Raw genomic sequence first — 15,663 nt, forward strand, 5'->3', positions numbered from 1 at the left:
ACTGTTAGCATTCCCATTTTGAATAATTTTTAATGCTAAACTTGGAAATCATAGTATTTCAAAAATTTCAAAAAGCAATCTTTTAAACACACAAATAATTCTGCAATCTGTGTGCATATACAAATTTGCAGACAATTATTCAATCAATTCCGAGGAACTCTCTCAGAATCCCCCAAAATTCTGTTGCACTATATCTTCTTGTTTTCCCCTATAACACCACATCAAAATCAGTATTAGAAGACCATTTAAGTTAATATGACTCAATGATACAGAGACCACCTTTACCCAGACTTTTAAAAGCCTCTAAAGCAATTCTGGGAAAACTAGAAGATAGTCCATTTAAGCTCTAGGTTATCTGATTAAAGGCAACTCACTGTTGCAAAGACCCTGTGAGGATCAGAGGAGCAGTGATAGGCAAACAAATCCCAGTAACCTAATCAATGAAAATGGAACACCCAGAATGGCTGCTTCCTAAGATCAAAATAAAACAAATTAGACCTTTGTGCCTGTTGTGAACCATGCCAGATTACCCAAAGGTGGAAATTCTCACCTAAGCAGCTAATAAAGCTGCCTAGAGTTATATACTCCTTGGAGAATACAGGGCAAAGGAGAATTTTGGAACTGCGTAAAGTTTTTTAGAGGATTAGGCAGATCCACTTACCTTTAAGTTTCATGCCTTACCTCAAGCTGAGTGAATATTTTCTTAACATGTCTAAAACACCCTTCAGCAATTTCCATATCTTCTTCATAGGATTTGCCTTTGAAAACTGGTTGAGGAGCATTTGCAAAATACTGGTGAAAAGGAAAGAAACTGGAGACATCCGCAACATCTGGCACTTTTCCACCCTTAACTTTCACTTTGCTGATATACTCCTCCCAACGAGACATTACCTATGACAAACAGAAGTGTCATACTGACATGTTTTAATATCAGTCATTGGCAAGGTGTAGTCTTGCACACACAATATTAAGAAAAATTATCACAAAAGCAAGGTTATGTCTAAATTGGCACTTGAGCTTGTATCAGGACAATGGTTTTGGAGCTGTGATGGGTTGACTTGACTTGGGGAAAACTGATTTAACTTATTTCCAATTACAAATGGAGTACAAAGGTGAGAAACATACAGAACCAAAGTCACCCTTCTTCTCCACCCCCTCTTTCCTCCCAGGTTCAATTTCACTCCTTCATTCCCAACTCTTCTACCTCCTCCCCACCCTGAACAGTGCAGGAGGAATGGGGCTTTGTCACTCAAGTTTGTAGCACTGCATCTTAGCCACCTCACACGTTTCCACTGCTCTGACATGGGCTTTCTATAGGCTGCAGCTTCAGGGCTTATCCACCTGTTCTAACATGGGGTCCTCCACTGCTTGTGGTGTGGATATCTGCTGTGACACAGTCCTCCATGGGCTGGAAGGGACAACCTGCTTTGCCATGGTCCTCTCCATGAAGAAGGGGGAATCTCTGTTCCTGCTCCTCCTTTTCCTTCTGACCTTGGTGTGTATGGTTGCTTCCCACACTCCCCTCTCTGCCCCAGGTGCTGCACAGTGGTTTTTGACTTTTTCTCGAAGATGCTTTTAGAGAGGCACCACCAGTGTCACTGATGGGCTCAAGTTTCAGCCAGCAGCGGGTCCACCTGAGCTGGCTGTGTCCAGCACTGAGCAGTCCCATGCCTTTTCTCAGAGATTATACTTGCAGATCACATCTATTAAAATCTTGCACATAAACCCAGTACAGACAGAATTTCCTGATTACCTCCACTTATAGTACTTTGGTTGAAATACCAAGTGGGACTTCTCTGTGAGGAAACTGAACCAAAAGATGAGCTCTACCAGTGCTCCTAGCATTCTCCAACACCTAATGTCCATTTAAGGCTTAGGCCCACAATACAGCTAGCCCGAGTAACTTATTGGCGAGTCATCATGCAGGCGTTAAAACAATAACAATACAAGCAACTAATGCTGCAATTATAGCTTTAGCTGCTATTGTATTTTAAATCACCAAAGAAAATGTGGTTTGCTTTGGTTTTCTTTTAGATTCAATTTTGAAAATTCACTCAAATTTTTACGAATTGTTTCATAACATACTGAGGTCATAGAGTCTTTGTAGAAGGATTTCAGTCCTTACTTGGTATAAGAAAAAGTGCCCAGCTGTTTCACAAGTGTAGGAAACATCTCCTGGGACTCCAAGACTCTCTTGCAATCGTCCAACTTCCCGTAAAAGTTCAAGTCTTCGAGCCAGCACGTAATTAACTCTTCCATACCTACAAAATGGATTAAACAACATAATTTGTATTTAAATGTAGCTAATTCAAACTGGTTTATTTTAAGTATCATGAGAGATCACACACCAAACACAATGTACCCTCAAAAAAGACAACCCACAACTACTAGCTAGTCCCAAAACCCAAGAATATGCTACATGCTGACTATTTCTATCAGCTGAGTCCTAACAATTTACAAAGCTATGCAAGAGCCATTACTGTACAGTTTTTTTTATCCTATCACTTCAACAAAAGCTTCTTAAGTGTTAGTAAAACATTCTTGTGATGTATCTGTAAAGTAGAAAAAGTATTACTTACAGTGTACTGTTTATGAGCTACCAGTCAACTACGTTACATAAATTCAACCAAGTTATACAAGTCTATGGACCTTCATAAACAGAATCAATACCCAGAGTTTCAGTATGGCAAGGCTGAATTCCTTTGACAACATAGAAAATTTCTTGTAATAACACTTGGCCCAGCATAACATACAGGTTTCCATCGAGGCATGGAATATGTACATACCTGAGACACCCTGTGCTCATAGCTGCATGCTGAATAACTTTTATGACTAGCTTGTAACTTACTCCTTCCATTCTTCCCCCTCTTACAAAACTCAAGGCAAATTTTTTTTATTTATAAATCAATTTCCTTATTTCATGCACTCCCCGCCTCCCAGAAGCAGTACAAAAACAACAAAAAATAATCTATGGATCACTTTCTAAAAAAAGAAAACAGATTAAAAAAGGATACCAACAGATGAAATTAAAGAAATGAGAGGTACAGGACACTTTCTTTTAAAAATGCATACGCAGTTAAAAGCTCAAATAAAAACATGTCAGTGTGACACATTCATGAATAAGGGCTAACTTTTAAGTTCTTACTAAGCTTACTAGCAATAAGGTAAGCTTTCAGCACAAAAAAAACCCAAAAACCAACAGACACAATCCCTGCTAATCACAATGGGTTCTACTGTCTTATTTAGAAGGGTGAGAGTAGTTAAAGCTGGAGATTTGAATTTACTAAGAAACGACTGACTATGATATTGTTGACAACCGGAATAAAACAAGTTCCTTGGGAACTATGACAGTTTACGATCCTTGGAGTACTAAATAGTTTTTTCATCCTCAACAAACCCAATCCATTATAATTACAAGTAACTGCAACTGGTTGTTTGGGGTTTTTTTTCCCCCTCACACTTCCAATGTCCCCTCGTTTCCCACACGTTCTATTTTATGACACCCTCACTCATTGCTACAAAAGTTTCTTTGGCTGTGATCCCCTTTGTGTTTAAGTGGCAGTACCAGTTTAATTGGCTCCCGTCCACCTTACGTTCTTATACCCCTGTCCTGCTTTGCTGCGCCTGCAGAAGGAGCAAAAAAGGAACACTACGCTTGCAAGCAGCATAAATTCTTTAGGCAATATTGTGACCTCCAAAACAGCCTGACTCAGAAAAAAACCATGAAATCAGAAGCAAATAAAACAAACAATAGGCATATGAGAAATAAACTTCCCTTCTTACAGTAGTGCAGCCCACCTTCATATATCTTGCTCAACCCTCATCCTCCCTCCCAAACTGCCAGAACCCTTAGAACTTGCAGTAATGTCCCATATGTCTGGAGTTACATTGAAAAGAATTAAAACAGACAATACAGAGTGCCTCAAAGAAAACTTTTTAATGATAAGCATTCCTGTTCCAGGAATATACTAAATTCTGGATATTACTAAGTAAGTATCTGCCATGCCACCATTTCACTAAGATTTTGGCTATCAGATTTCTGGAATAATTTGAGCATGTTAAAGCATTCACATTTGTTAAAAAAAAAAAAAAAAAAGACCACAAGGTATTTATTTTGCTAAATGAAACACAACTATGCACATGTGGATAGTTTCTAGTCACTACATGTAATTTTTACTACAGCTTTTGAAGTCAAAGTATTGCTATAGTAATCCAGTCCTGGATAGTTCAGTTATTTCCAGGGCATGACCATTATACCCCTGCTTACACTGATGAATGTATGTAATTTTACTGACGTCAATTGGACTAACACATAACAAACAGACTAATATTTACAAGCACAGGTTCTTTAAGCCTTTGGACTGACAGAATTAATAGCTTTCTTATATTTTTATTCTCCAAAACATGTTATTTACCAATGAAATAAGTGACTCTGCATTAAAGCAATACACTAAAGAATTAAAACCAGAAAGTTTAATTTCATGTTTATATTTATTAATGGCATATTCACCATGCCAGTAGAAGTGATATATTGGCACAAAAAATTCGCAACTGAAGAAACCTACCTTTCTCTCACAAAACAGATTAATTCTATAAAGTGTGTATGGGCCCAAAATATATTGAGCTACTTTTAACTAAGCAGCTGAGTTTGTGAACGTGCCTTATTCTGCCTTTAGATACTCAAAGGCAACACAGTTTCTCCACTAAATAATAACCAAAATTACTTAACCCTGTATTGAAAGCAGGTGCACTCTGCATTACTGGGATTCAACAATATTAAGAGAAAGGCAAAACTTGTCAAGCACAGCTCTTTGCTCGTTTACAAGGGGGGTAGAATGGATTCAATGCATACTTCTTGCTACAATGTTTATGTAAATGAGTTTATCATTAGCACCTTCTTTCTCACCTGCTGAAATCTTTCTCTGTCTCTAATTCCTCTTCTCCATGACCCAGACGCAGAAGGTGGCGCTCGTCAATGTCTAGAGCCATGATTTTTTCAAACAGCTGGTTCAAAGCCTAAAGATTGACAAGAACAGGAGAAAAGGTAGTTTTTAGAAGTTCAGAGGCTCTTGCAGGGGAAAACCAAATAATTACTTGTAAGCCAGATAGGAAATAATGCCTGTTTTGGAATAAATGGGAGTGAAAGAAAACATGAATACTGAAATTACAGCTCTTAATCTTGGTAATCGGGAAATTAGACTACCAAAAGTCTTGTGTATTCATACTTTATAATAATTAAATTTGATTTTACATTTCTAACAATTTTAAAATTTCATTCTATCCTGTAATTAATTTACTTGCTAAAGCTATCAGTTTTATAAACTGTCTCAAGAGGCACACTTTGCAAACATGGATTTTGTGACACGACTAAACAACTCAACTTTTACAGTACATGAGAAAAGTGTTATCTGGTACTGACTGGCAGGTGCTGTGACTATTCCACATGGATAAGTAAATTTTGCTGAACCCAACTTCAAGGTGTGCTACATCTCCTGTCTTAAATTCTTCAATAAACTGTTCTTAAACTCTTCTCTGCCTTAAACAGCTTAACAGCAACTGTCCAATTCAGTGTATTCCAAAGGAGTAAGTCTGTAAGCACTGGATCATCAAGTTATGAAGCAAACAATAAATATGAGCAACCTCCACCTGTACTTCAAGTCAGGACTACAAACCTGAAATTCAAAAAAATAATTTCACATTGTGAAACTGGCAAAACCACATACAAGCGAACTGAAGTCTTCATTGTTAAAAGGCAACTGCAATCCCAAACCTACTGATCTCAGTACCTACTGGTTTTGATTTTAATTACAGGAAAACTTCATACATGACTGACACTTTACCTGATTAGAGTGGGTAACTATAAGAGTCCTTTGTTCTGGGAAATTATGATAAAGATTGGATATTATCTGAACTGCTACATCAGTTTTTCCAGTACCAGGTGGACCCACTACCTAAAACCAAAGCAAAACAACAAATTAAACACCCCCAAAAATAAAAAAAAAATAACACACAATTTACCAGGATGTTGCAGAATACAGAAATATAGCCAGCTGGGAAGAAAACAGAACAATCTCACAGGACACTGTCATCATACATTAACAACAACAAACAAAAATATCTTCTGTTTTATGTAAAATTGCTTGCTGGCTTCTATGATCTTCAAGAACGTGTATAAACAACATGAAAGACTTAGGCTAAAGCTGATTCCTGCCTAAGAATACAGTAATCCAGCAATTAATTTCTGCCTTTTGTGAACTTCAAGAACAAATACAATATATCATAAAAGACTTCATTCAGATTAGTTAGGTAGATTCCTGCCTAAGAGGAATATAATAACCCAGCATCTGAAGTATGATTCTGTTTTGCAACCCATGAAAACAGACCTCAGAGAAAAAAAGGCTGTTTAGCCTCAGGTCAGAATAAACACAGGGGAAACTTGTGGGGGGAGGGCACAGGGAATAAGGTGAGGCAGATAGAAAGAACAAGGGGAAAAAAAAAAAAGTCAATTCTTTTTATATACCTCAAAAATGTACAACTGATGACCTAGAAGTGATACTGATAGTTAATATTTTTATAAGCTCAATTATACCAATGTTAAAAAATTGACACCTGAGACATTTTAAAGGTATCAACGCATTACAGAGTATCTCAACATAATTTGTTCAACATTAAGAAACATAAAATAGCAGGTTTCATATGTCTTTACAAATAATTAGAAACTGCTATGAAATCACACTTGCTTTAAGGAATCTCACTGATCACAGGACACAAATGCAAGCAGCACTGTAGTTGTCAAAAATATTGCACAGAAGTACAGGACATAATGAAAGAAAATAAAACGTAGGCCTATATCACAGAACTGTTTTCTCAGTCTGCCTTCTTTCTTCTGCCTGCAAAGTAGTGGGTGAGGCAAAAAAAAAAAAACAAACACCACCAAAACCAAAAGGAATTGAAAAATTTCAGATATCCTCATAACCAAAAAGCCGATTTTGTCATTTGTTTTCCCTTGCGACCTCTAACTTCTTTAAACATCAACAAACACAGTTTTAGTAAAAAAGTCCAAATTATTTAACAACTCTCTTCTCAAGTATTTAGGAAAGTTGATGGAGTACCATGCACAGGAAGTTATTTTTCTTCTTTAAAGCCCTCCAAAAGTGAGGTAGATGGTAGTTTATAATGCAATATACACTCGCATTTGAAGGCCATTATTGGATCAAAAAATATTAAATGATACTAATAACAGCATGCAATGATATTTAAAACCTAAATAAGACAAGAATAAAAACGAGGGGACTTGGAGACCTTCTCTCTAGTACTTTGTATGTTAATTATATACTACAAAAATGGTAATTAAGATTTTAATTTCCCAGTTTCCTCTCCTATTAACATTACTAATATAAAACAATATTGGCATGGGTATTCTTGGACAAACACTCCAATTATGTAAAATCCAGCAGTTTAAATCATTCCAAAATACCACTTTCAACACTGTTTAACAATCAAATTTAAAGCATTTATCACTGTGGCATTTTCACAGCATTTAAAAAAAAAAAAAAAAAAAAAGACCTCTCATTTCTGAATAGTCCTTAAAAATGAAATTCTCGTAACAACCAGAAAGTTCTGCTGTGCTACACTAGAAAACATATCATACTCAAAAAACACTGCCAAGAATCAATACCATTCTACTGAAGTTTATTTTTTCCTTTGACTTGCATCTTTTGTGTGCTAGCTTCAAAGAGTATAAAGGAGTCAAAACATAAGGAGGAAGTGACAAGGAAAAGCATGATACTAATGCATACCAATACAAAATCTAAAAATTAGCATTACTGCCGATACGAGATCAAGAAGAAATTAAAAGCACCAGAAAAAAGTCATTCAAATATTCCACTGCATCACTACAAGGATAGACATTCCATTGTGAGACAGGTACTTGTAGTCAAAGTCTAACTGAGAGCAGTAAACTTTAAAGACCTTTGCAGAAATTCACTGATAAGAAATTATTTTCAGAACAAATCTACCACTTTGGTTTGGTTTGTAACTTCTTAGTTCTAGAATTCAGTAGGATATAAAAGGATGACAATTTACACAAGAGAGCAGAAAAAAGGTCCCTGAAGACAACTCAATGAATTTCATTTCCTTTAATGGAGACAGATGAAACTAAAAATGATGCAAGTAATTAAACAAACCAAAAATGACAGACGTGCCAAAAAGTTTGCAGTCTAAAACTAGCAATCCAACCACTGAAAAAGTAAACACAGTTGTTGCAGAAAGTCTTCAGCTACTGAAACACAGGATACAGTTACACATCAAATATGTTTCTGTATGATTCTGTGAAGATGGGAGGATGTTGAACATTTGTATAAATGTTCAACATTTATAATACATAAACATTTGTATGTAACTTTTTTTATATTTTTAAATTATTACTAGAGGTGACCCCAGCAAGGTTACAGAAATGGGCATTACTGGTATTTCACTGCACACGCCTAAAGCCAGAATCGCATAAATAAGAACATAAAATCCTTAAAATATTCTTACCATAGTTAGCCCAGGCTGCATTCCCGCACGTATAGCTTCAATCTGTGTTTGGGTAAATTGAATAGTATTGCTGTAACAAAGCAAAACAAGATCAGAGAATTGACAGATTTTGCCAACTGTTTTGATAAGAGCAATTTGTTTTACTAAGTTCGATTTAAATTAATTGGCTAAACTGTATGCTTGCAAACTTATATAAACTAAACCAACATTGCAACTATCTTCTTTATAGATGTGATAAACCTGCAATTTTGGAGCAAGACAGTAAATCATATTGTCCACATGACAACAAAATCATCCCACCTAAAAGGCTGTCTGTCTTTAGTTTCTGCCATTTGCTGAGAATGCTGTAGAATTCTTCAGGTATTATTCTCCTAGTATTCAAAGACCTGACACAACACCAAAGACAGTATGTCTCCTTGTTCTTCAAGGGAATTTTTTAACAGAGACATTGTAATAGAATAGTTTGATTTGAATGTGAAACAAAACAGTCTCATATTCAAATCTTCCTTTGGTAATGAAAACAAGTAACATTTCATTTATGATCAACAATACTTTTCATGCATTCCTGAAAATTAACTACTATGCATGTTTTAGCATTTGTAAATAAATTCTCATCTACTGATTACCGTTTTGGCTGATTATATGGATATGGTCCCCTGTTTGGAATGACATGAGGCTCTACAATCAGTGTTTTAGCTTCTTCAGGTTTTTCTTCATTCCCATCCTCTTCTTTTCTTTTCTTTCCTTTACCTCCCATTATAGGGAAAGTTATCCTGTAACATATAATTTAAGGCTATGCTTCAACACATTCACTATGATACCATATTGTCTTAGAAGTTTATACAGAAAGACTTTTATCACAAACTTTCACACAACAGGGGAAAAAGAGATGCAAATGCAGATAAGGAAAGAAATGACAAATAAATTGATGAAGCAGATTTTAAGAAAACATATTTGACAAGAAGTATGCCAAAAGCCTTCTTTACATAGCCTGAAAAGCCAGGAACAGTGCTGAGAGCCAGCTGGAAAAACCACTGAAGGCAAAAAGCTCGTAAATGAAAATGGAAGGGACAGGAGCAAAGTTTCAACAGAAAGCCACCAGCACTGTTCAACAGTAGTAACTTGATTTTGTTCTAGAACTGATGCTTTTTTCTTTTTTTGAACACAAGGTATATCCATGTTCTCAACTGTTCAAACACATGAAGCCATTTATCCTCCCTTTTCAATATTTTTTATAGCCTTCTGCATCATATGTTACCAAGCTTCTCCAACTTGGAAACAAGTCACAGTGAATTCCAATGGCTATCCAATTATCTTCAGACAACAAGGCAGACATCTTTAACAGCAGTAACCTCTTTGTCTCTTTACAGGACAAATGCAGCAGTAGGAAGACCAAGAGTTCTTCATAAACAGGAATATCTGTATTTTAACCTATGACCTGAAAATGAACACTAGTTCGTCATGGTAAATAGTGTGTGCTATCCTGTCTTAATACCTTCATACAATTTTTATACAATTATATACTGTTAGTACCTCTGCTGCACATATTCTACATGCAGTGTTTCAAAAGCAGCATGGAAAATGACCTTCCTATTTTTCTAGATTCAGTTTAGCCATAAGAGCTAACTGGTGCAGAGGGAAATGCCATCTTTTCCCTTGCCAGTCAAACTGACTCATTTAAAAGGAAATGTATTTCAATTCTCATTGAAGTATATGAGGAGGTCCACCAGGAGAGACAGAACAATCAAGTCTAAAAATGCTGGACAAAAGCAACAATGAAACAAAATATGCAAATCTCATTTAGCGGGCACAAAGGTAGGCATCCTATTTCAGAAAGTATTTCTAACTAGAATAAGCAATATGGGATTTCAGATTTAATTCTTTATTTTAATTGAATTGTTTCAAAAAGCTGAAGTTTTAACTGATACTGAAATTGCTGTTCTTCACTTGCTTTAATTAAACACATACAGAAGCTATGTAATTAAAAATCTTCAGGCTGAACTGGAAGAGGTTAGACAGCATCATGCAGAAGTGCATACTATGTCTCTTCATTTTATCCCATACTGTTGCTTTTCCCATCTATTCAATCAATGCTCCCGAGAACAGAACAGAGCAGAAGTTGGTCCTGAGCCTCACTGTAGGTACAGTTAACCCTGTATGTATCTACCTTAATCTTAGTATCTTTTCAAGGGTCGGTACTGGGACCAGTATTATTTAATATATTCATCAACAATTTAGATGAGGGAATTGAGTGTACTATCAGCAAGTTTGCTGATGACACTAAGCTGGGAGGGGTGGCCGACACGCCAGAAGGCTGTGCTGCCATCCAGAGGGACCTGGACAGGCTGGAGAGCTGGGCGGGGAATAACTTGATGAAATATAACAAGGGAAAGTGTAGAGTCCTGCATTTGGGCAGGAACAACCCCAGGTTCCAGTATAGGCTGGGGAACGACCTGTTAGAGAGCAGTGTAGGGGAGAGGGACCTGGGGGTCCTGGTGGACGACAGGGTGACCATGAGCCGACACTGTGCCCTTGTGGCCAAGAAGGCCAATGGCATCCTGGGTTGTATTAGAAGGGGGGTGGTTAGTAGGTCGAGAGAGGTCCTCCTTCCCCTCTACTCTGCCCTGGTGAGACCTCATCTGGAATATTGTGTCCAGTTCTGGGCCCCTCAGTTTAAAAAGGACAGGGACCTGCTGGAGAGAGTCCAGCGCAGGGCAACTAAGATGATTAAGGGAGTGGAGCATCTCCCTTATGAGGAAAGACTGAGGGAGCTGGGTCTCTATAGTTTGGAGAAGAGGAGATTAAGGGGTGACCTTATTAGTGTATATAAATATATAAAGGGGGAGTGTCACGAGGATGGAGCCAGGCTCTTCTCAGTGGCAAACAATGAAAGGACAAGGGGTAATGGGTACAAATTGGAGCACAAGAGGTTCCACTTAAACCTGAGAAGAAACTTCTTCTCAGTGAGGGTGACGGAACACTGGAACAGGCTGCCCAGGGAGGTTGTGGAATCTCCTTGTTTGGAGACATTCAAAACCCGCCTGGACACGTTCCTGTGTAACCTTATCTAGGTGTTCCTGCTCCGTCAGGGGGATTGGACTAGATGATCTTTTGAGGTCCCTTCCAATCTCTAACATACTGTGATACTGTGAAAACATCTCCCTTCAACCAGTGATCTCAATTCCATCTAACATCACACTTCTGCAAGAATACCAGATCAGAAGAACCTGAGATTTTTAGATCACCTGAAGGGAGGTATTTGCAGAACCGGATTATCAATAGTCACTTCAATATTGTATCCAGGAAAGCTAGCTTTTAAGTGATCGATGGACAGAAAAGTGTCATTAAAGTCCAGAGTTGCGATCTGATTTGGCATTTTCGAATAGTGTGCACTACTTGGGTCTCCATATCCAAGAATGATGTCATGCAGCCAGTCAGGAACCACACAATCTGTATTCATCAAATTCCTAATAGTTTCCAGAACAGCCTGTGAATTAGAAAAATGGAGAAACGTGACTGGGGAGATTGACTTCTTACTAAGAAAACAAGACATAATGACAAGAAGACTAACCAGATCTATTCTAAATGCTTGCATATAACAGTCTTTACCTGACAGTTGTTTGGTTAGGTTCAGTCAATATATACACATTCTGTGTATATATTTTTATATATGCAAAAAACCCCCATCAGTGTCAAACATAATTCTTAAAATATTCAACTATTCTGTTAGTAAAGAGGACCACAGACATCAGTAAAATGTTCATTCCAGAACACTTAGAGGAGGGAGAGGGAAGAAAATGACATAAAATATGCTCATGCAGCTTAAGATTTCTCTATCAACCCTGTAAATTTCATCCTGGAGCCAGGTCAAGTTTCTCTCCAAATTAATTTTTCTACTCACTTGCAGTTATGTCAATATTTTTTCTCTTTCCCCCCCTCCCATAAAAACACCAATGCTCCAGACCCTGAACATGCACAGAGGATGTGTATTTCAACTAAGAGGTAGCTGAACTTTAGTTTTCCTGTTAAAGGACTATTCAGTGGCAAGTCTTCAACAAGAAATCTTACTTAAAAGTTGGTATTAGGACATCACACACCTGCTCCTCAACAGAAGAGACAGAGAATAGGAAACCTTTGCTGATTTCTATATCCTCCAACTTACCAAGCCATCAAACACAGACACAGATGGCAAACATAGTGCATCAGCGGTCCACAACAGGATATAATACATATTTTCCAAATGCTGATATTGTGAAAGAATAATCAGCCAAGACAAAGTATGGAATTTTATTCAGGTAGCATAAATTTACATATCCAGCTCCAAAGAATAGGATTCTCTGCCCTTTTACTATTTGTGTTGTATTATTCAGGAATCAAAGTGATCATTATTTCTGCTTAAACAGTCAGCCTCCATAATGGGTATTTTTATCCAGCTGAAGTCAGAAAGATTGTCAAATAACACAGAATTATTGCACCTAAATTGATAAGAATGTGATAAATCTGGAAATATTTTAGTTTATCTTGAAAAATTAATATATGAGACTTAAGTAAAAACCAGCATAAAATGGTTTGCATTGTGATTTGCCTATGAAATTGCTGTAAGGACACAGTACACTCTCATCTAACAGCAATTCTGAACAAACTTAAGTATTGACTTTCCTTCTGACAACACAAAAGTGCCTACATATGTGAATAAAATCAGATCTATACTGCTGGCACACCAACTGGATTTGGCAGAGGGAGCTTGTGCTTATAATGTAAAATGAACCTGCCAGACATACAACATTTAAGTTTTTAGGTTTGTTTGGTTGGGTTTTTTGGTTTTTCTGGTGGAGGGGAGTGTGGGCAATGTAAAGTTAAAATTTGTGAAGTACTTCCAGTATACCAGTCCACAGCAGGATGGCACGGACGCTCTGTGCAGACCAAAAGATACTGTTTTATGCCAGAGGCATCTTTCCAGATACAGAAATGTCTAAGGTTTCATGCCTCCCTCTGCATCCACCTGCAAAGGACATGCTGCAGAATCCTTTACAATGAAAATCACCTCAATTACACAATGCATGATTTTAAGGTACCAAAAGAAAGGCAGTTTGTCATTCATGTTGCATCTTTATAATGGAAAACTCAAGGAATATTAAAGATTCAAAGGTCTAAACAGCAAAGAAACTGAGCATGCATACACGAAACATTTTCAGGAAAAAGAGGCACCATTCACTCTACAAAGCTCCAGTTCACATAAAATCTCTATAAGGTCTATCAAATCAGTGCTAAAAACCTCACCTGACACTGTCCAAAGACCAGTAAGAATCCAGTGATGCTCCCAAAAGGTAACAGTTTTCTCCAATTTCCACCTTTTGACTAGCTACTCCTCCTTTTCCTGCTGTCCACTATCACATCACATAACAAAAACATTCCACATACTCCCTTTACCCAAAAAGCCAAATAAAATTAATCTGTAGGCTACCTGTTAAAAGACTGAAATGATAAACCACTCAAGTGAAGTAGGAGTGGTCTGCTTTTCAGTTACTTTCAATGCTTCTCTGAAAGGGGAAGTCAGCAGCTGACATGCTCTAAATTCTTGAAGTGATCAAATGTCACCTAAAAAGCCTACCAACGTGCATCTGAAATGAACACATCTCTATTGCTGGCATATTCAGACCAACTCTTATCCTAAGCGTTAATCAACAAGCACCTTACCTTGAAATTGTTTTCTTTTGGCTTTCTTCTCATTATTATATTAAATGTCTCATAAACATCTTCTGCTCCATTCTGGATTGTATTGGTCATGTCTTGTTGATACTGGTTTGGATCCAGAAATACTCTGTATGTTCTGCAATCCCCTTTAAGTCTTGGTTTGGGGTCAGGTCCTGCCCATAATGAAACAGTAAAAACAGAATTTGAGTTAGTGCTAAAACCAGATTATCATTCAAATAAGTGATTCCTAAAACGAAATTTAGAAAATTCATATGATGAAACTCATTTCTGCATGGCATTACAAACATTTCATGTTTTCATCCCATTTCTAATGAAGTTTCTAATTAGAAGCTATTTTATTCCTAAAACGGAAATGCACCAAATTTAATTAATCTAATTACATCAGATTTTACCGGAGGAAACTAGTTAACCTTTCTATGGCTGCTTATGGAATTGCTTTGGTTTTTTTAAGTAGGTAATGAATTCAGTGAGCACTGGTTAGAAGACAAGCAAGCCAACAAGTAGGCTGTTACAAAAAAAGAAAAAAAAAAAAAAGGAAAAAAAAAATTTCAAACAGGTTTTGGTACCTCTTACCTTCTTCAATAACACGTCCTTTCTCATCCAACATGCCCTGGATTTCACAGCCTCTGACATACACCAGGCCAATTTGCTCAACAAAAGGCTGTCGTCGATCAAACTTGGTGCCATAAGGTTGTGTAGGACGTACCGTGATCAAAAAGCAGACATCATGTTTACGCAGACCTGATTCCAAAGAGAAGCATTCAGTGATTTGATCAAATACCACTTCCTTTCTATTCCTTTATATATATACTCACACACACACATATATACAAACACACAACAGAATCCACAAGAACTTAAGTAAAATCGCACCTGTTTAAAAAAAGAATGTGTTCTGTTTCAACATATGCCTTTAACTTACAGGATACAAACCACAGGATACCATCATCTCTTCCACTATTCCTGCACACTGATAGATACGAGAAGAAGAAACTGACTGCTGTCTTCATGACAACAGACTTGTCTTGAAATAATCTCAGTTAAGTTACACACAACCTAGGTATTTTCAGTCTTACCTCAAGTGTGCCATTAATCTCTTATCTCAATTTAAGTGCAATGCCTAGAACTAGGACAGAAAATCCTAAACAAAGTTTAGTTATCTACTTAGAAAGGTAAAAGATCACTTACCCAACTACTTGTCTTCCAGGCTACACTCCGGTTTATAAATCCCAGTATGACTTGGTTTAGCATTTTTATTTTTCTCCTCAGTAGTAACATGTTCTTGTGGAGCCACATTTGCTTTTGAGCAATCGGACTCTTTCCATTCTGCAGAGCTACTGCCTAATAAGTCATTACTACAACATGCATTTGTGTAGTGACTTGTTGTTGCTTAAGTTTAGTATCTTAATA

General features: G+C 37.1%; 1 protein-coding gene across 1 annotated transcript in view; it reads right to left on the reverse strand.

Moving 5' to 3' along the window:
• The window catches only part of AQR (aquarius intron-binding spliceosomal factor), a 49,847-nt gene that overhangs the window by 14,523 nt on the left and 19,661 nt on the right, over nt 1-15,663 (reverse strand). Inside the window, exons 18-26 of the mRNA XM_061367660.1 lie at nt 14,827-14,994; nt 14,236-14,405; nt 11,784-12,025; nt 9,165-9,311; nt 8,539-8,608; nt 5,841-5,951; nt 4,907-5,016; nt 2,126-2,261; nt 682-891 (exon numbers count right to left, since the gene is read on the reverse strand). Of these exons, the coding sequence (XP_061223644.1) occupies nt 682-891; nt 2,126-2,261; nt 4,907-5,016; nt 5,841-5,951; nt 8,539-8,608; nt 9,165-9,311; nt 11,784-12,025; nt 14,236-14,405; nt 14,827-14,994 (1,364 nt within the window). The remainder of the gene's footprint in view (nt 1-681; nt 892-2,125; nt 2,262-4,906; nt 5,017-5,840; nt 5,952-8,538; nt 8,609-9,164; nt 9,312-11,783; nt 12,026-14,235; nt 14,406-14,826; nt 14,995-15,663) is intronic.

Source organism: Neopsephotus bourkii, unplaced genomic scaffold (genome assembly GCF_033783945.1).
Source record: "Neopsephotus bourkii isolate Nb327-2 ecotype Australia unplaced genomic scaffold, CSIRO-AGI_Nbou_v1 NB_1388, whole genome shotgun sequence".
Taxonomy (NCBI): Eukaryota; Metazoa; Chordata; class Aves; order Psittaciformes; family Psittacidae; genus Neopsephotus; species Neopsephotus bourkii.